This window comes from Cetorhinus maximus, chromosome 22 (genome assembly GCF_964194155.1).
Source record: "Cetorhinus maximus chromosome 22, sCetMax3.hap1.1, whole genome shotgun sequence".
In the NCBI taxonomy this organism is placed as follows: Eukaryota; Metazoa; Chordata; class Chondrichthyes; order Lamniformes; family Cetorhinidae; genus Cetorhinus; species Cetorhinus maximus.
Window position 1 is genome coordinate 40,442,822 of NC_135900.1, and position 26,701 is coordinate 40,469,522.

Below are 26,701 nucleotides of genomic sequence, written 5' to 3' on the forward strand. Positions count from 1 at the left end.
AGTTCAACAGACACAGATGCACATGGTGTGTTGGAATGATAAGTTGATGGACCAAATGGCCAATTGTCATTCCATAATGCTGTACTTTAGGCCTTAACAATAATTACATCTTCTAAGTTACCTTATCTATGATTTTTATTTTAATATTTGCTTCAGTAATAAAACATAACTTTTGAATTATGACAAGATTAAAGCATAAGGACACAAACATTCTTAAACTTTAAGAACTTGTACAACTTTTTTCCTGTGATCAGTTTATACATTCACTCGCATTTCTACATTTCATTACATTCATTCATTCACGTGTGCTTCATCCAGAGTAGGTACTTGGCTCATTGTTTGCTGATGCTTCATCCTGAACTGTTTTCTTCAGTGTGGTTTGCTATTGCCTTCCACTGTCAGAGACAGGGCGCGGAGGCAAGTTCCAAATGTGCCTCAGCCAGAGCAGGAATCAAACCCGTGCTGTTAGCATTATTCTGAATCAGAAGCTAGTCATCTAGCCAACTGAGCTAGCTGGTCCTCTATTTCTACAGTAAGTACTGAATATTTAGTTTGATCATTGATTACAGGCAGCAGCAAAATATTCTCAAAAAGGTGTAATATACCATGCCATTAATTTTCCCGTGTGCATTAACTAAGCTCTTAATATTTGAAACAAAAAATAACCTCTCTTGGTAAAGGAGCTGAGGCAGAAATCTCCTTTCTACCATTACAGTGGGGAGATGTCCAGTGAACACTCAGTGCCTCCCCACCCACAAGTAAATAACTTAGATTGTTATCTCAAATGCAGTGGTAGGAAAGAATATACGTCCACTGTTCCATGGCACACTTATTATGAATTAAGAATTTAAAGAATAGGATCTGAAATATTTTTCATATTTACAAATCTTTATTTTATGCTGCAGAATACCAAGAGAGTGAATTTAAATGGATGGAAACAGATCAGGCACCCGTTACATACCTCGCCTGATTCAACTGTAATACATCTTTAATGTGTTGGAGTCAAAACTAATCTTCCTTCCTTTGACTCATTCCCTTCTACAGTCTCATATGCCATGGAACTTCCTCTGCACTTTAGTCTTTCCTTCCTCTTGCAGTCTTTAAAATATTAAAACTCAAGCTTGGCATCAGTCACTACTTCATATTCAATTCTTTCCTGTTACTCCACAGCCTTGGCGGTGTCCAAGAACTATTGTTTTTACATTAGAAAAGTAATTGAATTGCAGTGTGAATGTTAGTAGGTTAATATAGTTAGCCTCAATGCCCTTGTGTTCCTGAAGAAAAATATGCTGTTTCTCACTCCTGATCACTATCCATTGACCCTTTCCCTCTCCCTCACCCCCCACTTCTACTGCAATAAAAGTGAGAGGGTGGTTGAGAGGTGAAAGAAGGGTGTGAGACGGGTTATAACCTAATTTCCCCCTTGACTAATTATTAGTATTGAGCTTCATGAATCTTTCAGTAGGATGCATAGGTATTCACTCCTTTCAAGTTCATGCTCCGTGCTCTGGGACAGAAGCAAATACCACATGACTTGTCAATGAAAAGATTGGCGCTACACCTACTTGCTCAGTATCATTTTTTTTAAATCAAAAGTTCTTGGATTTTTCAATAAATGATGCATCAATATTTTATAATTTATAGGGTTTTAAATTTATCCAGACTTCACCAAATTCCTAATAAAGATCATTGTTTTATATCACAGACACAAGTCAACAAAAATAGTTGAACTTCTGGTTGGAAGCAACAAAACAAAAATATGGGACCATAGTTCTCCCCCACCAATCCACCCCCCCTTCCCCCAACACCGGTTTAAGAAGTCATTGAGGGAGAATCCACCCAGGGGAAGAATGGCTAAACCGCAGCCATTTGACGATTGGCCTTTAATAGAGTGGAGGCAGGAAGTCCCGCCTAGAGTGCTGCTGGCCAACCAGAGGCTGTCATCTCTCCAGTACCGATGAACCAGAGGCTGGCAACTGTACAGTACAGGCGGCAGCACAGAGAGTGGTAGCCACTGCCGATATTACGCTGGGGCCTTCACCAGGGACCATTGCTGGATCCCTGGAGAGAAGCAAGTGTGATGGGGTAGCAGGGAGGGTGTGCCAGAAGCAGGTCAAGTGGGGGGCAAGGAGCTGAAAGATTGTTGGAGAGGGTTTAAACATTGGAGGGGGCCTCCAATGTGCACAAGGGGCTCATTGAGGAGGAGACCCCTTGCCCGCCACCAGCCTACACAGAGAAAACTGCCAGGCTGGCCATTTGGTGCAGGCCTCTCCTGCATCGGTTAAAGTGAGTGGGAATTAATACCACTTAAGGGCCTCAACTGGCCCATTGGTGGATGGGCTGCCCAACACCCATCTCCGCCACTGGTATAACTGCACTGGGGGTCAGGGAGGGCGTGCAGAATGTGAGCTGGCCGCCTGCTGGGTTTAACTTGCCCCCCAAACCCCGCTGGCTGTGGAGCATTAAATCCAGTTCATGAACTATTTAATTTAAGTCTTAAATGATTTGTATATGTAGCTTCTGCTTTATTCCCTACATCCAATGAGCAGAGCTAGAAAAGAAAATAAACCATATGTACATATCACTTCTAAAAAAAATGTAATAAATGCTTTTGTTATACTGGGCTTTTCCTTAAAGTCCAAGTTTGTTCAAAACGGAACAAAATCGATTCTTCTGGAAAACTTTACTTCATGCATCTATATACATTCCATTTATTAGGTAATCAATTCTGGTATAGTGCCTTCTATTATATGACTCTGATATTCGTTTACTTATCACAATCATAACTATTATTAGAAATAATAACCCAAATAATAAAGCAGCAATTAGTCCACTCTGAACTTCCACTTCTGAATCTTCCATTTTCTCTGCAGATTTTACCTGACCTCCCAAATTTTGTTTTTGGTCCAGTGCTTTGTTTCTTCCATTACTTGATATTACAGTTATAATCCCAATGAATGGTGTTTTAGAAACTGGAATCCTTGATACAACGGATTGTTGAATCATCTTTGGTATCAACTTTGTTGATGAGACATTAGTGCTAGTCGGGAGGGTGGCTGTCGTTGTCTGAATGTTTTTGACTGGGAGAGTGGTGGTCACTGGGAGAGCGGTGGTTGTTGTCATCTGAGTGGTGGTCACTGGAAGAGCGTTGGCTGTTGTCGAAGTGGTGGTCACTGGGAGAGCAGTGGTTGTTGTCGGAGTGGTGGTCACTGGGAGAGCAGTGGTTGTTGTCGGAGTGGTGGTCACTGGGAGAGCGGTGGTTGTTGTCGGAGTGGTGGTCACTGGGAGAGCGGTGGTTGTTGTCGGAGTGGCGGTCAATGGGAGAGCGGTGGTTGTTGTCGGAGTGGTGGTCACTGGGAGAGCGGTGGTTGTTGTCGGAGTGGTGGTCACTGGGAGAGTTGTGGTTGTTGTCGGAGTGGTGGTCACTGGGAGAGCGGTGGTTGTAGTCATCCGAGTGGTGGTCAATGGGAGAGCGGTGGTTGTTGTCATCTGAGTGGTGGTCACTGGGAGAGCGGTGGTTGTTGTCGGAGTGGTGGTTACTGGGAGAGCGGTGGTTGTTGTCGTCTGACTGGTGGTCACTGGGAGAGCGGTGGTTGTTGTCGGAGTGGTGGTCAATGGGAGAGCGGTGGTTGTTGTCGGAGTGGTGGTCACTGGGAGAGCGGTGGTTGTTGTCGGAGTGGTGGTCACTGGGAGAGCGGTGGTTGTTGTTGGAGTGGTGGTCACTGGGAAAGCGGTGGTTGTTGTCGTCTGACTGGTGGTCACTGGGAGAGCAGTGGTTGTTGTCGGAGTGGTGGTCACTGGGAGAGCGGTTGGGAAGTTGGTGTTTGTCGTTGGCTGCATAGTGATCATTGAAAGAATAGTCTGGCGATTGGTTCTTGTTAGCTGGGTAGCAGTCAATGGCAGATTGGTTAGGAAGCCAGAAGTTGTTGTTGACTGGGTAGTTGGGAGAATGGTAGTTGTCTTTGACTTGTCAGTAGTCAATGAAAGAGTGGTTAGGAGTGGAGTGGCTGTCATTGATATTGGGAGTGTCCCAGTCATCTTTAACTGTTTGGTGGTCACTGGGAAAGTGGAAAATTTTGTAAGGGTGAAAGAAGTTGTTGGCTGAACTGTGGTTGTTTGAAGAGTGATGACTGCTGTTGACTGACGGGTGGTTATTTGGGTAGGAACAAGATTAGATGTAAGATTTTTGAGCAGCTCTGGAGAAATTCCATTATCTGATGATTCTTCCCCTCTGTGAGAACGTGTTTCTTTCATGGGCTCATCCAACTCCTTCATACTTGTTGGATCTGTGTGCAAAAAAGAATAAAATGTCTGTGTGTTTCTGAAATACAAGATATTGAAATATGGTAACTCTGCGAATTGGAGATTTTCAGATAGAAATACCCCCACATTGCATTTTGCTGAGACGGGTTTGAGGGTCTGATGCAATAGGTTCACATGTTGCTCTGGGGTCTGGGTTCAAATCCATGCAAGACTGAGGGGATATAAAGTATTTTTTCTGACGTGTTTAAGAGTGCCATGTGCAATAAAGCTTCAAGGCTTCTCTGTAATCATTAAGAAAGACTGACACAATATTTTGCCCCATTGTTTAGCCACTCAACTACTGAACTGTGCAATTTCCAATCCCCCATCTTTGGTGAGCACCATGTGGGAAGCCTGATATTGGCCGAGATGGCCTAGTTATTTAATCTCAGAAATACCTGAGAGATTGGTTACTACAGATTTGGTAAGGAGCTGTGGTGTAGATCTAAGACCTGATTACTTCTCCCTCAGGAATAGAAGTTCCCACTCTGTGCCCAGCTTTTCACACTACACATTGCAAGGGCTCAGACAATGTGCCTAATCCAAGAATAATATCTGATCCAAAGTCAGAAGGACACTGCCCAACACAGTATTGATTTATGCCATCAAAAGGTGCAGAGTTTAATTCATAGTCTAGGACTTTGGGCAGCAATGCAGTCAACTAAGGTTCCTGCTCTTGAACACAATGTAGATTTGGTTTGTATAACCTAACAACACTCATAGATTAGACTTATCTTTACAAAGAATCAGAGGCTGGGCAGTGCACACAGAACTGCCTCGGCCAGAGTCAGCGTCTGCAGGAGAGGAGGGGAGCCTGAGACAGTGGCTATGGAGAGGGTGTGCAATCAGTGATAATGGCATAGAGTTTGTAGTGGGGAATGAAGACAATAGCTCCCCAAAGATTACTGGGAGGAAATTGCAGCTTAAACAGGTTGACAACATTGAGGAAATGCAGGGTCCAAGAGACGAGGTAGAGCTGGGTAGGTGCCATCAGTTTACCTATGGAATCTGGCATCATGGCCTTGGATGATTTTGCCAAGCGAAGTATGTAGATGAGAAACAGGAAAGGGAAAAGAACAAATGGATAAGGACCAGGAAGGAAAAGAAGGCATTAAAGGAGATTCTCTGACTATGATTGGATAGGTAAAAGTAGAACAAAGTGAGGGCAGTTTGAGTTAGTTGTACAGAGGACGAGAGGAGGCTTGCAAAGTCAACAATTTCAAAGGATACAAACAGGTCCAGATTCAGAAAATGGTTACAGCATAAAAAAGGGTGTCACTCAGCCCGTCAAGTCCATGCTGGTTCTCTGCAGGTGCAACTCAGTTAGTCTCACTCCCCTACCCATTCCCCTGCAGCCCAGCAAACTTTTTTTTTTCCTTCAGATAATTATTCAATTCTCTTTAGAAAGCCTTACTTGAATCTGCCTCCACCACACTCTCAGGCAGTGCATTCCAGATTCTAACCACGTGCTGCATAAAAAAGTTTTTAATCATGCCACCTTTGGCTTTTTTTGCCAATCACCTTAAATCTGTGTCCTCTGGTTCTTGACCCTTCTGCCAAGGGGAACAATTTATCCTGATCTACACAATCCAGAACCCTCATGATATTGAACACCTCTATCAAATCTCCTCTGAACTTTCTCCAAGGAGAACAGCCCCAGTTCCTCATCCCTGGAACCATTCTCTTGAATCTTTCCTGCATCCTTTTAATGCCTTCACATTCTTCCTGAAGTGCGGTGCTTAGAATTGGACACAAAACTCCAGTTTAGGCTGAACCAGTGTTTTATAAAAGTTCACTATAACTTCCTTGCTTTTGTACTCAATGCTACTGTTTATGAAACCCAGGATCCCATATGCTTTCTTAACCACTTTTTCAACCTGCCCTGCCACCTTCAACAATTTGCACACATATACTCCTAGGTCCCTTTGCTCCTCCACCCTCTTTAGAATTGTATCCTTTATTCTATATTGTCTCTCCTTGTTCTTCCTACCAAAAATGAATCACTTCACACTTCTCTGTATTAAATTCCATTTGCCTCCTGTCCTCCCATTCCACCAAGCTATCCAAATCCTCTAAAAGACCATCACTGTCATCTGCAAATTTTGAAACTGTACCTTGAACACCCAAGTCTAGGTCATTAATATGGATCAAAAAAAGCAATGGTCCTAAATCAAATGCCTTTTGGAAATCCATGACACCATATCAACCATATTAATGCCATTAGCGCACACTGTTACCGTATCAAGAAACTCAATCTAATTAGTTAGACACGATTTCCGCTTAACAAATCCATGCTGGATTTCCCCACTAGTCCAAAAAATTGTTAATTTTGCCTCTGATTATCATTTATGAAAGCTTTCCCACCACTAAGGTTAAATGGATTGGCGTGTTATTGCTGGGTTTATCTAGTCCTCTGGCGCCACCCATGTATCTAAGGAAGATTATGGACAGTACCTCTGCAATAAAAATTTCATAAATATTGAAAAAAAGTACTAAAAGGGTATTGTAAACATTGAAACAGCCAAAACTCTTCTCATTTTAAGGACTTCATTGCCCTTAAATTATCTTTTACAGCCATTCAAAATGGGTTTTGAAGGCCAAGGAACACAAGCCTGGCGCAAATCCTAGGAAATTGTGTTCAGATTTTAGTTTAAATACCAGATCTTAATGAGGCCACAGCACAAAATGTTTGCAAGCACTCTAGTACACGAAATGTAGCCAGCCACAAAACTTTGGGCAGAAGAAACTTGATCCAAAACATGTGCAGGGCCTGTTCACTCAATCTTCGGATTCCCTGCACATGCACTACATCTGCAGAGCCAAGCACAAAATTTATTCTCAGGAGCATATGGTGGGCATCAATGTTGTTCATGGAAATCCCAGCGATAAAAGACCATAAGACATAGGAGCAGAAATTAGGCCATTCGGCCCATCGAGTCTGCTCCGCCATTCAATCATGGCTGTAAGTTTCTCAACCCCATTCTCCCGCCTTCTCCCCATAACCTTTGATCCCCTTACCAATTAAGAACCTATCTATCTCGGTCTTAAATACACTCAATGACCTGGCCTCCACAGCCTTCTGTGGCAATGAATTCCATAGATTCACCACTCTCTGGCTAAAGAAGTTTCTCCTTATCTCTGTTTTAAAAGGTCTTCCCTTTACTCTGAGGCTGTGCCCTCGAGTCCTAGTCTCTCCTACTAATGGAAACATCTTCCCCACGTCCACTCTATCCAGGCCTTTCAGTATTCTGTAAGTTTCAATCAGATCCCCTCTCATCCTTCTAAACTCCATCGAGTATAGACCCAGAGTCCTCAAACGTTCCTCATATGTTTAGCCTTTCATTCCTGGGATCATTCTCGTGAACCTCCTCTGGATCCTCTCCAGGGCCAGCACATCCTTCCTGAGATACGGGGCCCAAAATTGCTCACAATATTCTAAATGTGGTCTGACCTGAGCCTTATAAAGCCTCAGCAGCACATCCCTGCTTTTATATTCTAGTCCTCTCGAAATAAATGCCAACATTGCATTTGCCATCCTAACTACCGACCCAACATGCAAGTTAACCTTAAGAGAATCCTCGACTAGGACTCCCAAGTCCCTTTGCACTCCAGATTTCTGAATTCGCTCCCCATTTAGAAAATGGTCTATGCCTCTATTCTTCCTACCAAAGTGCATGACCTCACACTTCCCCACGTTGTATTCCATCTGCCACTTCTTTGCCCAAAAGGTTAATTCAATAGTCCTTTTTTAAAAATTAATAACACTCTTGGTAAGTACCTTGGGACATTTTGCTATGTTAAAGGTTTTATATAAATACAAGTCATTGTTGTTGCTGTTGAAACACACATCCCATTCACTACCTATAAAAAGGTTACATTTCAGTTCATAATGGTCGTGGACCTACAGGTGGAAGCTGTCTATTGCAGGAGTAAAGATTACTGGGAGAAAGAACAACCTTATTATTTTGCTAAATGTAAGCAAAAGATGCACAAATAACTTTACAATGTTGCTAAACAGAAAACCAAAGACATTCCTTATTATTATTTGAAAAATCTAATTAAAGTCATGAGTGCGAGAACTAATTAAAAGATGTGAGGGAACACGCATAACAAACTTTCATGTTCATTGTGATGACATTTGAGTTCCCGTAAATTAGTATCAAATTTAGTATTATAGGGGAAAGCATATTTGCACCACTTAATATTTTATGCTGCAGATATCATAGAATCATCATGTCTGTGCAGGTTCTCAGCAAGAGCAACTCACCTAGTCCCATTCCTTTTCCTTTTCCCTGTCCCTCTGCACGCTTATTTAATTCTCTTTTGAAGGCCTCAATTGAATTTGCCTTCACCACGCTCTCAAGCGGTGCTTTCCAGATGCTAACCACTAGGTGTCTAAAAAGTCTTTTCTCATATCGCTATTGCTTCATTTGCCAATCACCTTAAATTGGTGTCCTTTACTTCAGCCAACAAGAACATTTTCTCCCTATTTACTTTGTCCAGACCCCTCATAATTTTGAGCATCTCTATCAAATCTCCTTTTAATCTTCTCTTCTCCAAGGACAACAGCCCCAACTTCTCCAATCTATCCACATAACAGAAGTTCCTCATCCCTGAAACCATTCTCGTGAATCTGGACCCCCTCTAATGCCTTGACATCCTTCCTAAAGTGTGGTGCCTAGAAGTGGACATAATACTCCAGTTGAGGTCAAACCAGTGTTTTGCACAGGTTTATCATAACTTCCTTGCTTTTGTACTTTATGTCCCAATTTATAAAACCCAGGTTCCCGCATGCTTTATTAACTGCTTTCTCAACCTGTCTTACCAACTCCAATCAATGATTTGGTCCCTCAGCTCTTGCACACCCCTTTAGAATTGTACTCTTTTTATATTGCCTCTCCTTGTTTTTCAAAATGAATCACATCACACTTCTCTGCAATAAATTCTGCCACTTGTCCGCCTATTCCACCAGCTTTCTATGTCCTTTTGAAGTTCAACATTATCCGCCTCAGTTCAAAATACTTCCAGGTTGTGTGTTGTCTACACATTTTGAAATCGTGCCTGGCACACCCAAGTCTAGGTCATTAATACATATCAAGAAACGCAGGGGCCCTAACACCAACCCCTGGGGAACTTTACTATTTGGCTTTCTCTAGTCTGAAAAACAACTGTTCACCACTACTCTGTGTCCTATCACTCAGCCAATTTCATATCCATGCTGCCACTGTTCCTTTTATCCCATGAGCTCTAACTGTGTTGGCAAGCATGCTATGTGGCACTTTATCAAATGCCCTTTGGAAGTCCATACACACAACATCCACATTAACACTCTGCTACTTCAACAAAAAACTCAAGCAAGTTTGTTAAACACAATTTGCTCTGTAAAAAAAAAAAAAATCAGTGCTGGCTCTCCTTAATTAATCCACATTTGCCCAAGTGAGTGTTAATTTTGTCCAGAGTTATCATTTAAAGCTTCCCTACCACTGAAGTTAAACTGACAGGCTTGTTGTTGCTAGGCTTTTTAGACCCTTTTTTGAACAACAGTGTAACATTTGGAATTCTCCAGTCCTCTGGCACCACCCCTGTATCTAAAGAGGATTGAAAAATTATGGCTAGCGTCCGCACCCTTATTTCCCTCTGTAATCTTGGATGCATCTCATCCGGTCCTGGTGACTTATCAACTTTTAAGTACAACCAGGCTATCCAAATAACTCCACTTTATCAATTTTTAGCCCGTCCAGTTTCTCAACTACCTCCTCTTTCACAATAACTTGGACAGCTTCCTCTTCCTAGGTAAAGACAGATGCAAAGTACACATTCGGAACCTCAGCCATGCCACCTGCTTCCATGTGTAAATCAACTTTTCGGTCCCTAATCAGCCTGACTCCTCCTTTTATTACCTTTTTACTATAGATATTAGCAAAGAAGAATTTTGGATGCCCTTTTATGTTAGCTGCCAGTGTCTTCTCATACTCTTTTTTTAAACTTCCCCTCTGAACCTTTCATATTAAGCCTAGTCCATATGCACCCTTCTTCTACTTCATTGTACTATCACTTTCATTATTCAGGGAGCTCTGGATTTGTTGCCTTATCTGAACAAGATCTGCTCTCACTCCATTGTAGTTGGCCCTTCCCCAATTAATTATTTTATTCTGGCTTGCATTCAGACATATAACATTCAGATACAATAAACAAATTTATCTTCAAATTTAGTTTAAAACTTAAAATCAAATTGTAGCCTATAAAAATAAATGTCAACATTACCTCTTTGTATAAAGTGGCTTATATAACCTTTTGAAGGCATCAATGGACAAGCATCTTTGTTTGGACAGTAGAAAAGGTAGCAATTCAGAAATGAAGGCTTCTTTCTAGGATTAAATGTCATAAAGTTGCACAGGTTTTCTCCTTCCAAACAAAAACAGAAAGAGCAATATTTAGTTCACCAGACATCCACATTATCAAGCAGATCTACGGTACTCTGTTTTATTAAGGCAAGCAGAACAAATAAGACCTATGGTAGAATATCAAACCAACTGAGGTTGTAAAGAACTTATATTTTCTGAGGTTAAATTTTCTAACAGAGATTATATCAAAGCATTATCTGTCATTCTAAGCAGCAGATATGAAAATTAGGCAGGAGGCATTGGAATTATAAGGACAGATTTTGACTGTTGGGCAAGCAACCAGCAGAGGGCATCAGCGAAGAGTCTGGGTAGCTTTTGAGTCCTAGGTATCATCTGAACCTGACCATCGAACTAGGTGAATCCCAGTGTAGTTTGCCACTGTTGGGCATGGAATGGTGACCAGCTGGAACACTGGCATTAGCTTCAGGTAGGTCCTATGGTGGGGCAGGGGATGGCATGTCTGAGCTGGCAGCAACCCATCATTTATGGGGTCATTTGTAGGAGCACTACTGCCACTCCCAGTCCTCCAAAAAGAAACATTGGTTTATTTGTGGGATCTTCTTTGGTTGGATGCCAGCTGATCCTGAGCAGAACAGGCAGGACACACATTCCAGCCAGTACTCTTCCAAGATCTCAGTTGGAGTTCAATGAGTGCATCCTTTGCTCCATTCTGTGGTGCTGCTCCTCCTTCATTAGAATGGCACACAAGGTTATGCCTAGGGTACATGTTAATTGGAAATTATTGCTGCATTTGCTGTTTAACTTACTGCATAAGGTAACTCCACTAACAGATCGGTGTGGATGTAATTAGTGAAAATCTTTCCTTCTTATTTACATATTTTCATGAATTTAGTGATAGAAATTTATTTTATATATGAATTTAAGAAACTTAAAAGCAACTTACTGTATCAATGAGTTACACCAGACAGTGGTTTATTTGGAGATATATTTAGAGAATATGTACAGTGGGGTGGAGTTTCCACTTTGTGTGCAAACTGCGTCTGCTTTGAAAAGTCTTTTCCCCAATGTTTTTGAGGAACTCATTTGCATATCACCAGCTTGATCAGGCAGCATTTTGAAACTTTTGTTTTAAAAAAATACTTTGAGAATATTCCTTGATATATTTAACGGTGGTAACCAGCTGTTGTTTAATGAATACAGCTGAAAATGGGTTTAATCATAAAAAAATAAGCATTTTTAATCAAAGTCAATCCACCATCTGCGTAATCTGATTTCAAATGACTGAAAATCACTTAAAAAAAATATACAGAATCATTGGAGTACAGTAGTCAGTTTCTTAGCACATTAATTTAATTTTTAGGGCCTTCTCAAAGGCCCACAAATCAGCACAATTAGCAGAAACTCCCAATGGTGATTAATTCATTCTGGTGCTGTAACCTGCCTTCCAACACACTGGTTTTTTAAAAAAATAAAGCAAAAAATTATGCAGACTCTAGTTGCACTGAATGTAATTTGTGCTTAAAATTCCACAAGCCTTTGCAGCAATTACACCAGTTTCGACCCAATTACACCAAAAAAGTGCAACCAAGCAAAAATTCCAGGACAGTATGTTTACATTTTTAGAACTGCACTACTTTTCACAGGACAGACAGATAAATGTGTCAGCTTACAAAAAGGGATAATTCTGAGTAACTTGGTGGCAGCCACACCCATGAATCTGGTTGTCCTGCCTTCCATGTCCCTCAGGAATGTTTGAATGAGTGAAATTGTGTGTTCTTCCCCTCTGGCCTGGTGCCCTCTGGATCCAGATGGTGTTTGAGTGTTTTTGATTTTTGTACTGGTATAATAGAAATATTGTTTAGCTAAGCAGCTACTTGAGAGTGAAGTGAAAGAGCCAAACACTGTTCTTTTTCATCCTGCTTGTCCTCCAGCCTGATCTATCTTTTTAAGAGCTATCAATAGAATCATTACGGCACATAAGGAGGCCATTTGACCCATCAAGTCCATGCTGGCTCTTTACAGAGCAATTCTGTCAGTTCCATTCTCCTGCTCTATCTTTGTAGTCTGTATGAAAACTACTTGGTAGTTTGGTGTTTTATATCAGTGCCTCTGCCAATTGATGTGCAAATGATCAGTCAGGAAACTCTTATGCATCTCCCTCTAAAGGCCACAAGTGGATAAAACATTCATTTTAAAAGGTGATACAACACTGTAACCATCAAGGAAATTCAAGGCCAATCCAGAACATTTTCACTGGCCACACTGCTAGGTACAAGAAGTAGGTGATTATTCATAGTCCACAAAGGGATGCAATCGATGATGTGGTCCTCAAGCACATTGTCACATGTTTTTATTTTTTGACTCGTTGGCTGAGTTGTCCAACTCACTGGCCTCTTGTTCCTGAAACCTTGATTATGATAATGATGCAGCCAAAGATTAATAATTCAAGTATCAAATCCCTTCAAACTCAAAAAGTAAATATGTAGGAAATAAACTTGCCTTGTCACACCTCTAGGACATTCCAAAGTCCTTCACAGCTAAACAATACACTTCAAAGGTAATTAATAAGTAGGCAAATTTGCACCCAGCAAGGTTATGCAAATAGTAAATTACAACACTCAATTTATTCTTTGTGGTTTTTGGTCAGGGAGTAATGTTGTCCAACAAACTGTATTCCACATGAGGCTGCCTCTGATTAATGCCCCATCAAATGATGCAGTACTCCCTCAGTACTGTTAAATGGCAGATACATTGAAACTGAACCAAATAGGTGGAGGTCATAACCCAGTTTCGATCCCTGGTCTGTGCTAAGTTAATGTATATCTGACCTTTTTGGACTATCTCATCACATCAGCACAATTGAACATTAAATATCAAAGCTGGATATAATTCAAAATGTATAATTTTTGAGTTTTTATTAAATACCCTGTATATCTACAATTAACAAAGACTCAGCGAGTTATTCCGATTAAAGTCATAGTGGGAAGGTAGAATCCAAGGACAAAAGTAAAAACAGAATTATTAAGATATAGATATTTAATTAATATTTTATTAAGAGGTTATTTCTATGTCTGTATTTATGAAGGAAACCTTCAAAGTCAAATATCAAAGTAGCAAACTAGGAAATATGTATTAAATGGAAGAACGGTATAGTGTGTTGCTCAGGAAAAAGATCTAGAGGTTATATAGTGGATAAATCTGTGAATCCATCAGTATAGTTTTGTCTTCCAGTGATTCATGAAGTGCAATCTGCAAAGCTACTGAATTTTCAACCATGGTTCCTGCCACCAACAGCTCTTGTCAATACGGTGCCTTTAACTTAGAAAAGGTGACTATATGATTGTAAAAAGAGCATCAATGCCAAACTAACCAGATACAATGCTCTAAAGCAGGGGTTCTCAACGAGGGTCCATAAGCAGCTTTTCAAGGTGCCCACCAAAAATTAAACAAAATGTGATAGCAGGCCAATCAGAATCGGAATTGGAACAAGCAGTAGCCAAGATGTCTTGTCAGGGTTGGGGTCTTTCTGTGTTTGCACAACTTTAGGTTGAAGTGTGCAGAGAGAGACTAAAAGCAAGGTCCATGTGCAAAGCAGCAGTAGCAACAGGTTTATGGATGCAGCGCAGAAAGGAAGATCCCACAATGGAGGGGAGTAGGGCATTCAACAAATCTTATCCTTGATTATAAAATGTTTTTTTTTTTAAATTGTTGTTGGTAAAGCAGAAGCTAGCAAGGGCTAGTGGATGGTTACAGCCATTACACAAAAGCCCAAACTTTGGAAAAGTATTTATATGCCTTTTGGAGTCAGTGCATATGCAATTTGAACGGAAAAATACATCAAGACAAGGTTTGTTAAAATTGCTGTGCCGCTGAATATTAAATTAAATCATTAATGCAGATTTTAACAAGGTAATTCCATGAGTTAACTTACAAAAGTGGGAAAGCTGCATTTGAGTTACTGCCTAGTGTACCATTGGGATTTAAAAGTGCCCCATATCATATTTATACAATATATGCTTTTTTTCCCAATACAATGCTTGCTTAAAGTACAAAGAACTTGCACATTGGAAGGGTAATTTCCTGAGATGTGTCTGGTCAGTGGGAGTATGGAAAAAGGAGAGAAGCTGAGCCCAGGAAGAGAAAGATTGCAGGACAGCAGTCAAATTGTAAGTAAAATTTAAAAAAATGTATTTTTAATTGTGTAACTAATTTTTCTACAGAAAAAATACTTGTATTGTGTTACAGGTGGTCTGTGGAAGTTTTGTAACATGAGAGGGGCAGTAGCAGAAAAGATTGAGAAACCCCACTCTCTAGAAAACACACACAAAAAGCAGATGCTGCTGCCTACAGAAGGGAGACTGTGACCCAGAAGGCGGTATTCACCTCCCCCAAATCAGCTCTACAACTCAGGATGGAAACTGAAGCCTGGACAAAAATTCACTGCTCCTGCGTATGCTCCAAATCTCCCAGCAGAAAATATTTACAATCCAAGAGAAGTTAGATAGCAGGATCAGTGACCAGAACCTCAGCTGATATTTCAGTAAAACTACTCAAAAGCATAATAAAGCACAATCCCACGTGTCACACTACAGCAGAAATCACTTATAAACATAGCTACCTTCAGTGGCACTTGGTGCCTATTGCTAAATAAATACATTTCCACCTTCTCCACTTAATCTCTGAAAGAAATATAACTGGACTTTCTCTCTTTTATCCCATCCTGGCCAAGCCTATATTCCTTTCTGTCCACTGAAGGAGCTCCATGTTGTTCTTCTCTCCTGCTAGCAATTTCAAATTAAAGACATAGCGACCACAAGGAACCAGAGAAGGCTGCCAACAGGTTGGGCAAATTTTCAGCAGCTGGTTAATGAATCTCAATCACCTGAAATGACTCATTCTAGGTCTCCAATGTGCTCTGTAAACATCAGTGCAAATTGAATCACAGGAACAGGAGGAGGCCTTCAGCCCAACGAGACTGCTCTGCCATTCAATATGATCACGGCTCATTGAACACTTCAATTCCTTTTGCCCACGCTATCCCCATAACCCTTTACGTTATTATTAATCAGAAATCGATCAACCTCTACCTTAAACATACTCAATGGCTGAGCTTCCATGGCCCTCTGGAGTAGGGAATTCCAAAGATTCACAACCCTCTGAGTAAAGACATTTCTCCTCATCTCGGTCCTACGTGCCTTCCCTCTTATTTTGAAATTATGTCCCCTGGTTCTAGACTCCCCAACCAGGGGAAACATCTTACCTGCATCTACCCTGTCTATTCCTTTAAGTATTTTGTAAGTTTTAATGAGATCACCTCTTATTCTTTGAAACTTTAGAGAATACAGGCCCAGTTTGTCCAACCTCTCTTCATCAGACAGTACTGCCATCCCTGGAGCAAGTCTAGTGAGCCTACACTGCACTCCCTCTATGGAAATAATATCCTTTCTGAGGTAAGGGGACCAAAACTGCACACAATACTCCAGGTCCAGTCTAACCAAGCTTCTATACAATTGAAGCAAGACTTCACTACTCCTGTACTCAAATTCTCTTGCAATAAAGGCTAACATTCCATTAGCCTACCTAATAGCTTGCTGCATCTGTATTTTAGCCTTCAGTGACTTATGGACAAGGACACCCAGGTCCCTTTGTACATCTACACTTTGTAATCTCTTACCATTTAGGAAATAATCTGCACATCTATTCTGTCTACCATGTGAATAACCTCACATTTTCCACATTATATTCCATCTGCCATGTTCTTGCCCACTCACTAAATCTGTCCAAATCCACTGATAGATTAAATTTGTCTTTGTAAATTAGAGCATCCTACAGGAACGCCTGAGCCTTCTATGGAATACTGTTTGGCTTCGATATTTATGGAGAGGAGGGAGGGTGTGGACGAGTGCTGTTACATAGAAACATACGACCTAGGCACAGGAGTAGGACTTTTGGCCCTTCAAGCCTGCTCCACCATTTGATAAGATCATGGCTGACCTGGTTATGGTCTCAACTCTACTTTCCTGACTGTCCCCATAACCCTTGACTCCCTTGTCTATCAAAAATCTAACTCTGCTTTGAATAAATTTAATTATCTAGCCTCCACGGCTTTCTGGGGAAGAGAATTCCACAGACTAGTGACCCTCAGAAGAAAAAGTTTCTCATCTCCATCTTAAAAGGGAGACCTCTTATTCTGAAACTGTCCCCCCTAGTTCTAGCCTCTCCCACATGGGGAAACATCCTCTCAGCATCCACCCTACCAAGTGACCTTGGGATCTTATATATTTCAATAAGATCACCATTCATTCTTAACTCCATTGGGTTATGGGCCCAACCTGTTTAACCTTTCTTCATAAAATAAGCCCTTCATCCCAGGAATGAGCCAAGTGAACCTTCCCTGAACTGCTTCTAACAATTAAATCCATTTTCAAATAAGGAAACCAAAACTGTACACAGTATTTGAGATGTGATCTCTCCAAGGCCCTGTACAGCTGTCATAAAACTTCCCTACTTTAATATTCCATTCACCTTGCAATAAACACCAACATTCCATTTGTCTTCTTAATCACTTGCATACTAACTTTTTGTAATTCATATAACAGGACACCCAGATCCCTCTGTACCAGAGTTCTACAATCTCTCTACATTTAAATAACATATTGGTTTTCTATTCTTCCTGCCAAAGTGAAAAAGTTCACATTTTTTGACATTATACTCCATCTGCCAAATTTTTGCCCACTCACTTAATCTGTCTATATGCTTTCCAGGCTCTCTACCTCCTCTTGACAATTTACTTTCCTACCTATCTTGGCATCATCAATAAGTTTAGCTACCATATATTCATTCCCTACATCCAAGTCATTGATATAGATTGGAAATAGTTGAGGCCCTGGCACTGATTCCTGTGGCACTCCACTAGTCACAGCTTGCCAATCCAAAAAGGGCCCATTTATCCCTATGTCCTGTTAGCAAACCAATTCTTTATCCATGCTAATATGTTACCCCCTATACCATGTGCCTGAACCGCAGCTTAGGAAATGGTTGATACTAACTGTTGAGTACTTAGACAACAATTTCAGGTTCTGCCTGAAAAGCCAAGTGTTCCAACAGGAATAACCTGTAGACACTGCAAAGACTCTCCAGAGCTATGCAGCAAATAGCAAGGATGGTAGCAGAGCCCAATGCTAACTTTTGCAGCACTATCAGAGAAGGTTTCTCTACAATTCTGAACATCCTGCGATAAGTGGAAGCTCCAGGGCATTCTGTAGATGTCCTACAAAACAAAATTCCCCCAGGACAATGCTGACACTCCTGTGCAGTATTGGGGAGGCGCTGCACTGCTGGATGTGCCTTTGGAAGAGACTACCTTCTCAGGTGGGTGTAAAAGCTCTTATGTCGCTATTTCAAAGAAGAGCAGGTGCGTTATCCCTGGTGTTCTGGCCAACATGTATCCCTCAATCAACACCGCAAAAACAGATTATTCAGCCATTATCATTTCTATTTGAGGGAGCTTGTTGTGCACAAATTGGCTACTGCACTTCCTACATTACAACAATGATTACACTTCAAAAATACTTCATTGACTAAACAATGCTTTGGGATGTCTGGTGGTTGTGAAAGGCACTTTATAAATTCAACTAATTTGAGAAATGATCCGCTGAGGCTATTCAGACAGGAGGGTCTTGACAAGGTGGAAGTGAAGAGGATGTTTCCTCTTGCAGGAGAATCTAGAGTTAGGGGATCACTGTTTAAAAATAAGGGGTCACCCATTTAAGACAGAGATGAGGAGATTTTTTTTCTCTCAGAGGGTAGTGAGTATTTGGAACTCTCTTCCTCAAAAGTCAGTGGAAGCAGAGGCCAGGATTTTCCCCTCGGCGATTTGGGGACGGGGCCCGGTCACCGAGGGGAAAATGAGGCGGGATGACGTCGGGAGGAATCCCCAACGTCATCCCGGTCCCTTTAAATTTTTAGGAAGGCGGGCGGACAGCAAAATCAGCTGTCCGCCTGCCGACCTGTCAATGGCCAATTGAGGCCATTGACAGGCTATTTAAAGTAATTAAGGATCTGCCCGTCCAACCTTAAGGCTGGCGGGCAGGCCAGGAGCCCCAGCGGGCTTCTGATTATTCATGAAACTTCATCCACTGGCGGGATGAAGTTTCATGTCCGTTTTGTAAAAAATTAATAAAGTTTGTGTTCTTTATTAACATGTCCCATCTTGTGTGACATTGTCACATGAGGGGGACATGTTAATAATTTTTTAATGTTTCTATTTTTAATGTTTTTGACACTATCAGTATACTCCCTGAGACAGGACTTTGCCTCAGGGAGAAGTGCGCTCTTTCACGCACATGCGCGATAGTGCACATTTTGACAGCTGGGGATTCCCTCTCCCCCCCCCGCACAGGATGCACATAGCGTTTCCCGTAGGGGATGCCGCTGGGTGGGCCTTAATTGGCCCGCCCACTTAAAATGGCGGCAGGCCCCGTTTCAGTGGCGGGGGTCGGCTGCCCGCCCGCCATCCAAGCCGGTGGGGCCCGCCCGCCATCCAAGGGCAAGATTCTGCCCAGAGTCTTTGAATATTTTTAAGGTAGAGGTAGATAGATTTTTGATAAACAAGGGAGTGAAAGGTTATCGGGGGTAGGCAAAAGATTACAATCAGATCAGCCATGGCCTTATTGAATGGCGGAGCAAACTCGAGGGGCCGAGTGGCCTACTCCTGCTCCTAATTCATATGTTTGTATGACACATAACAAGAAAGATCAAGATCTCCTGCAGTGAAGGAGAAAAACGTGCAGCTTTTACTTCATTTTAAAGGAATATCCAAATGTGAAATTGTCTCTAGAGAGATTTCCAAATGAAGCTAGGAACTCAAAAATAATGAGGAAAAACAAATTGTTAAATGACCAACTTAAAGTTATCTAACAGTACAATGAAACTCACCTCCTGTCCATCTCTAATTTCCTTCACCACACCACTGGTGGTCATAGCCCTCAGCTATCCAAGTCTTAAGCTCTGGAATTCCTTCCCTAAACTTCTCCATCCCTCTCTTTCCTCTGTAAAGCCTATCACTCTGACCAACCCTGAATAGATGTCATTCTTGAATCGAAGTACAGCTGATGATAGTTTTCAACTTTTTTTAAGCAATACCTTTATCCAATCCAGAAGTTGTTTGGATCAATGAACTATTTGTCACCTTACTGCTCTTCAAACACAAAAAGGTTGTAAATTTTTAAAGTTTGCTTCACATGTAGAAATTGATGTATTACACAATGATAGTAATTACTTTTTCAAATGGTTGCTTACCTATTAAAGGTGGGTCAGTACAGCACTTATTCTGGCACTCCTCCACACTGTCAGTGTGGAAAGGAGCCAAGCTCGTCAGCCCTCTTGCTAGGGCAACTTTTACGTCAATTGTGGTATCCATGGTACTTGAGAAAGTGCACTTGGACTCTTGCAATAGACTCTTGTGGTTTGTAAGTATTGTCAAGAGCAGCAACAGAAATGATTCACTGTGATGCCAAACCATCTTGACTTACAAATTCTTAGGCACTTAATTGACAATGACTGTGCACACATTAGAAGCAGAGTAACACAAAAGTCTTAAGTTAGTTCTGAGAATGTGGTGTCTTCAATATACAAGCAGTGGGAACCAGGTCCTGTCAATTTGCAAATAAAAGATATTTAAAAGTGCTATCAATTAATCCACGTTCAATCATACATGTTTCAAATAACCTAAAAGCTGCAGCATAATCTAGATCATCTAGAAAACTTTATATCAAACTCTTCAATGCACTTTGATGACTGAAATACTGAAACATTTTTAAACAAAAGCTAAACAGCTGACACCTAAAAAAAAAATAAGGAAGCGACCACATAGCCCCCTTCATTGGGCCACCCCCTGCAGAGCCCAAAATAATGATTAAATCTTAATCTTGACTGATGTTTGCATTGAGGGATGCCCCTCACCAAGTGGGAACTGGGTAACCTTCCCTTGGTAATGCCTTGTGGTGCATTGACCAAGTAGCAGCAAGGAGAAAAGTGGGTTGGTTAAATACATAACTGAGCAGCATTTGAAATGAAGGCTGCAAAATGACCACACACAAGTGCATCTTAATCAGGCTTCTGCAGGTCATAACATTCATTCCTGCCCCAGTATTTTTTATCCATCACATGTTTCTTGCAGACATAACAATGATAAAACAGCAAGACACAAAAAGTAACAGAATTAAGAGAACAGCTTCAGCACATGCATTTTTTGGAAGAATCTAATGGTCCTTAATGTTAGTAAATCATTTGGAAGGTGGCATTGCCAGAACAGAGGTGATGGAGATGGAAAATCTGGGAGAAGTGGAGTGGAAGGAAGTTTAGTCAAGGTAGTTGTGGGAGTCAGTGAGCATTTAATGAATGTTGGTTGATAGGTTATACCCATCCATCTTCAGCTACTTTATCAATGACGTTCCCTTCAACAGAAGGTCAAAAGTGGGGATGTTCACCGATGAGTGCACAGCATTCGATATAATTCACAATTTCTCAGGTACTGAAGCTGTCAGTGCCCGCATGCAGCTAAACCTGAACAACATTCAGGCATGGGCTGATAAGTGGCAAGATACATTGATTCCACACCAGTGCCAGGCAGTGACCGTTCCAACAAGAGAAAAACCAACCATCTCCCTTTGACCTTCAAAGACGTTACTATCACTGAATATCCATTATTAACGTCACAAGGGTGACCATTGACCAGAAACTGAACTGGACCAGCCATATAAATACTGGGGCTACAAGAGCAGATCAGAGGCTGTGAATTCTGTGCTGAGTAACTCACCTCCTGACTCCCCAAAGCCTGTCCACCATCTACAAGGCACCAGTCAGGAGTGTGATGGAATACTCTGCACTTGCCTGGATGAGCGCAGCTCCAACAACATTCAAGAAGCTTGACACCATTCAAAACAAAGCCATCCAAGGCCATTCGATCAACACCCCATCCACCACCTTAAACATTCACTCCTCCCACGAGCACCACACAACGGCAGCAGTGTGTAACATCGACATGATGCACTATAGCAACTCATCAAAGCTCCTTGGCAGCACCTTCAAAACCCACAACCTTGCCAGCTATATGAACAAGGCAAGCAGATGCATGGGAACACCACCACCTGACCACCTGCAAGTTCTCCTCCACATCCATATTTTTCTGACTTGTAACTATAACGCCATTCCTTCATTGTCACTGGGTCCTGGGACTCCCTCCCTAAAACGTTGACTTTGCCAGCAACACTCAAATCCCAGAACAAATTTTTAAAAAGCAAAATTTGCAGTATTTTTGCTTTTGTGTTGCAGTAGGCTAATGGAATGTTGCCATTTTTCATAGGCGGCTATCATAAAAGTGGGGGGGAAACAGGTTATACTGCTATTTAAAGCCTTGGTCAGACCCCATTCCATTCATTACAAAAGCAAATATACATACTCCATTCAGTAGTGGGCACCACATGGGATGGCGGGACTTTCCTGTGAAGAGAGATTGGGGAAAGTGGGCCTGTATTCTTAAGAGTTTCGAAGAATGAGAGGTGATCTCATTGAAACCTACAAAATACTTAAAGGAATAGACAGGGTAGTTGCAGGTAAGATGTTTCCCCTGGTTGGGGAGTCGAAAACCAGGGGACATAATTTCAAAATAAGGGGGAAGCCACTTAGGACCAAGATGAGCAGAATTATTTTTTTGCTCAGAATGTTGTGATTCTTTGAAATTCTCTACCCCAGAGGGCTGTGGACGCTCAGTCCCTGAGTATGTTTAAAGCAGAGATTGACAGATTTCAAAATGCCAATTACATAAAAGGATATGGGAATAATGTGGGAAAAAGACATTGAAGTGGATGATTAGCCATGATCATATTGAATGGCAGAGCAGGCTTGATGGGCTGAATGGCCTACTCCTGCTCCTATGTTCCTACATCTTTGAATGATACAGTTGCTTGGAGGCAATGCAGCAGGATGATAATAGAGTGGGGTGGCATAAAGGGTTTAATTATGAGGTCAAATTGCATAAAAGTGGCTTCTATCCCATTGAGTATAAAAGATTGAAGGGTATGTAAAAAGATGAAAGGATTTGATAGGGTAGATAAACTATTTTCTCCGATGAGGAATTCAGAATAGGGGTAAACTGGAGCCAAGCATTAGAGTGAAATCAAGAAACACTTCCTCACAAAATGGTTGCTAGAAATATGGAACCATCTCCCCAAAATGCCGTGGACACTGAGACAATTCTAAGAGCAGTAGATGTTTGTTAAGCAAGGAAATCAATGGATATGAAGTAGAGCGGGCAAATGGGGCTGAGATACTGATCAGCCATGACCTAATAGGATAGCACAACAGACTGGAGGGGCTGAATGGCCTACTCCTGTTCCTATTAGGTGATGGTAGCCTGGTGATAATGTCATTGGACTAGTAATCCGGAACAAAAATAAAAATAGCTGGAATGAAACTCAGCAGGTCTGACAGCATCTGCAGAAAGGAATACAGAAAGGAATTCGAGTCCGTATGACTCTTCATCAGAACTGAGAAAAATTAGAAATGTGGTGAAATATAAACTGGTTGAGGAGGGTGGGACAGGTAGAGCTGGATAGAGGGCCAGTGATAGGTGGAGGCAAAGAAGAAAGGACAAAGGGGTGTTGACGGTGGTGATATTAGCTAAGAAATGTGCTAATGGCGACATTAAGGATAGAAAGCAGGACGAGCAAGTGACAGATAGCCCTAGCGGGGGTGGGTGGGAGGGAAGGGATCGAAATAGGCTAAAAGGTGGAGAGGAAACAATGGATGGGAATGCATTTAAAAATAATGGAAATAGGTGGGAAAAGAAAAATATATTTTAAAAATATAAATAATTAGAAAAAAGGGGGATCGGAAAGGGGGTGGGGATGGAGGAGAGACTTCATGATCTGAAGTTGTTGAACTCAATATTAAGTCCGGAAGGCTGTAAAGTGCCTAGTCGGTAGATGAGGTGCTGTTCCTCCAGTTTGCGTTGAGCTTCACTGGAACATTGTAACAGACCAAGGGCGGACATGTGGGCATGAGGGCAGGGCGGTGTGTTGAAATGGCAAGTGACAGGGAGTTCTGGGTCATGTTGGCGGACAGACCGAAGGTATTCCACAAAGCGGTCACCCAGTCTGCGTTTGGTCTCTCCAATGTAGAGGAGACCGCATTGGGAGCAGCGAATGCAGTAGACTAAATTGAGCGAAGTGCAAGTGAAATGCTGCTTCACTTGAAAGGAGTGTTTGGGACCTTGAACGGTGAGGAGGTGGGGAGTAAAGGGGCAGGTTTTGCACCTTCTGCGGTTGCATGGGAAGGTGCCGTGGGAGGGGGTTGAGGTGTAGGGGGTGATGGAGGAGTGGACCAGGGTGTCCCGGAGGGAACGATCCCTGCGGAATGCCGCAGGGGGGGGCGAAGGGAAGATGTGTTTGGTGGTGGCATCATGCTGGAGTTGGCAGAAATGGCGGAGGATGATCCTTTGAATGCGGAGGCTGGTAGAATAATAAGTGAGGACAAGGGGGACCCTATCATGGTTCTGGGAGGGAGGGGAAGGTGTGAAGGCAGATGCTCGGGAGATGGGCCGGACACAGTTGAGGGCCCTGTCAACCACCGTGGGTGGAAAACCTCGGTTAAGGATGAAGGAAGACACGTCAGAGGAACTGTTTTGGAAAGTGGCATCGTCAGAACAGATGCGACGGAGGCGAAGGAACTGAGAGAATGGGATGGACTCCTTACAGGAAGCGGGGTGTGAGGAGCTGTAGTCGAGGTAGCTGTGGGAGTCGGTAGGCTTGTAATGAATATTGGTGGACAGTCTATCACCAGAAATTGAGACAGAGAGGTCAAGGAAGGGAAGGGAAGTGTCAGAGATGGACCATGTGAAAATGATAGAGGGGTGGAAATTGGAAGCAAAATTAATAAATTTTTCCAGGTCCAGACGAGAGCATGAAGCAGCACCGAAGCAGTCATTGATGTACTGGAGAAAGAGTTGCGGGAGGGGGCCTGAGTAGGACTGGAACAAGGAATGTTCCACATACCCCATTAAGAGACAGGCATAACTGGGGCCCATGTGGGTACCCATGGCCACACCTTTTATTTGGAGGAAGTGAGAGGAGTTTAAGGAGAAATTGTTCAGTGAGAGAACAAGTTCAGCCAGACGGAGGAGAGTAATAATGGATGGGGATTGTTCGGACCGCTGTTCGAGGAAGAAGTGGAGAGCCCTCAGACCATCCCGGTGGGGGATGGAGGTGTGGAGGGATTGGATGTCCATGGTGAAAAGGAGGTGGTTGGGGCCAGGGAACTGGAAATTGTTGATATGATGTAGGGTGTGAGAGGAATCACGGATGTAGGTGGAAAGAGACTGGACAAGGGGAGAGAGAATGGAGTCAAGATAGCAAGAAATGAGTTCCGTGGGGCAGGAACAGGCTGACACGATCGGTCTGCCGGGACAGTCCTGTTTGTGGATTTTGGATAGGAGGTAGAAACGGGCTGTCCGAGGTTGGGAGACTGAGGTTGGAAGCTGTGGAAGGAAGATCTCCAGAGGAGATGAGGTCAGTGACAGTCCTGGAAACAATGGCTTAATGTTCAGTGGTGGGGTCATGGTACAGGGAGAGGTAGGAGGAAGTGTCTGCGAGTTGACGCTCAGCCTCTGCGAGGTAGAGGTCAGTGCGCCAGACAACAACAGCACCACCCTTGTCAGCGGGTTTGATGACAAAGTCAGGGTTGGACCTGAGAGAACGGTGTGTGGCAAGTTCAGAGAGAGACAGGTTAAAGTGGATGAGAGGAGCAGAGAGATTGAGACGACTGATGTCACGCTGACATCTGTGATCTGGAACCTGGGCTAATGGTCTGGAGATATCAATTCAGATCCCAATAATTGGGGGAATTTAAATTCAACTCATTAATAAATCTGGAATAAAAAGTTTCTTTCAGTAATGATGATCAAGAAACTACCAGATTGTCACAAGAAATCCATCCCGCCAATAACTTGCTCCAGGCTTGTATGTGACTCCAGGCCCATAGCAATGTTATTCAATGAAATAGTCGCCAAGCCACTCAGTTGTCTCAAACTGCTGCAGAAAAGTCAACTTGACACTCTAGTGGAAAACGGGCTGAGGAATTATTTTGTAACTCCTGCACAATACAAAGAAAGTTTGGGATGAAAATTCCTCTGGTCGCTAAACGTAGCCAATTCTAAAAGGACGTGATTGTGACTTCACTCGAGAAAAATGGCCAAAAAAAAAAGCCCACATTCAGTGCTTCACTGGACACGGCATCTTTGGAATTCTTACATCTCTGTGGTTACAAAGAAACAAAAAAACTGCGAACTGCAGAATCTGGGCCAAAGCAACATTAGATTTCAGACTGTGGTGGGAAGCTTCGCTCGAACAAGAACATCCCCATAACCTGCTCGGCCAGCCTGGGCCGGAATCAGAAATATGGTCAGAAGATCACCACAAGAAGTTAGGAACAAAAATACAACGGCTTTTCACAAAAAAAATACCAGAGTGTAGTGGCAGTGCCGCTCGGTGCAGTGTGGGCTGCAGTAAATAACACAGACTGCCCGAGACTGAACCCCAGTCTGTATTCAACCTCTCAATCCCAGCCTGGGGGGGGGGGGGCATCACCTCAAAAATCTACTCAAACCCTTTCTATATATATATATATAAACAAAACTACTCACTCTACAGTAGCACGTTCTAAGGTAAAATCATTTCAAAAAAACATACCTTTCAATCCAGGAGTCCCCGAGCCGATAGGCGAAAGTATCCAACTCGGAACAAAGTTACCGAGCCGATGTCGGCGCCCTGCAAACCTACGGGTTTCAGGCCATTAAAATGAAATACCAGGGTTATCAGTTAACGTGTTTTGCGTTACGATATGCCATTTTGTGAAGCAGTCCCTTTACAGAGAAAGCAAACACTAAAGCACACAAACCCAAAAGAGTGCGGACAGGCACAGGCTGAGTGACTTGCCTAACAATCCAGTGTCTGTAAATATGGGTGGAACTTCATTGT

The 26,701-nt window shown here is 42.4% G+C and overlaps 1 protein-coding gene across 4 annotated transcripts; it reads right to left on the reverse strand.

The window, feature by feature from the left end:
* Nucleotides 1-869: 869 nt before the first annotated feature.
* Nucleotides 870-26,701, reverse strand: LOC144696623 (uncharacterized). 4 transcript variants are annotated; one of them, XM_078568146.1, is made up of 5 exons: nt 26,414-26,700; nt 25,638-25,817; nt 19,968-20,320; nt 10,567-10,707; nt 870-4,286 (listed from the first exon to the last, which is right to left on the reverse strand). In XM_078568146.1, exons 3-5 carry the CDS (start codon nt 20,188-20,190, stop codon nt 2,689-2,691), a joined length of 1,962 nt encoding a protein of 653 aa, XP_078424272.1. In that variant the 5' UTR covers nt 20,191-20,320; nt 25,638-25,817; nt 26,414-26,700; the 3' UTR covers nt 870-2,688. The 4 variants fall into 4 exon arrangements, with proteins under 4 accessions (XP_078424272.1, XP_078424271.1, XP_078424273.1 ...); XM_078568145.1 differs by lacking the exon at nt 25,638-25,817; XM_078568147.1 differs by lacking the exons at nt 10,567-10,707; nt 25,638-25,817 and having other exon boundaries at nt 26,414-26,701.

Coding starts and splice junctions, on each gene's coding strand:
- LOC144696623 (XM_078568145.1), bottom strand. CDS start 20,190: ATGGTTTGGCATCACAGTGAATCATTTCTGTTGCTGCTCTTGACAATA. Junction 10,708..19,967: donor TACTGACCCACCTTTAATAG/GTAAGCAACCAT, acceptor TTTGTTTGGAAG/GAGAAAACCTGTGCAACTTT. Junction 4,287..10,566: donor AAGCCACTTTATACAAAGAG/GTAATGTTGACA, acceptor TTTTGCACACAG/ATCCAACAAGTATGAAGGAG.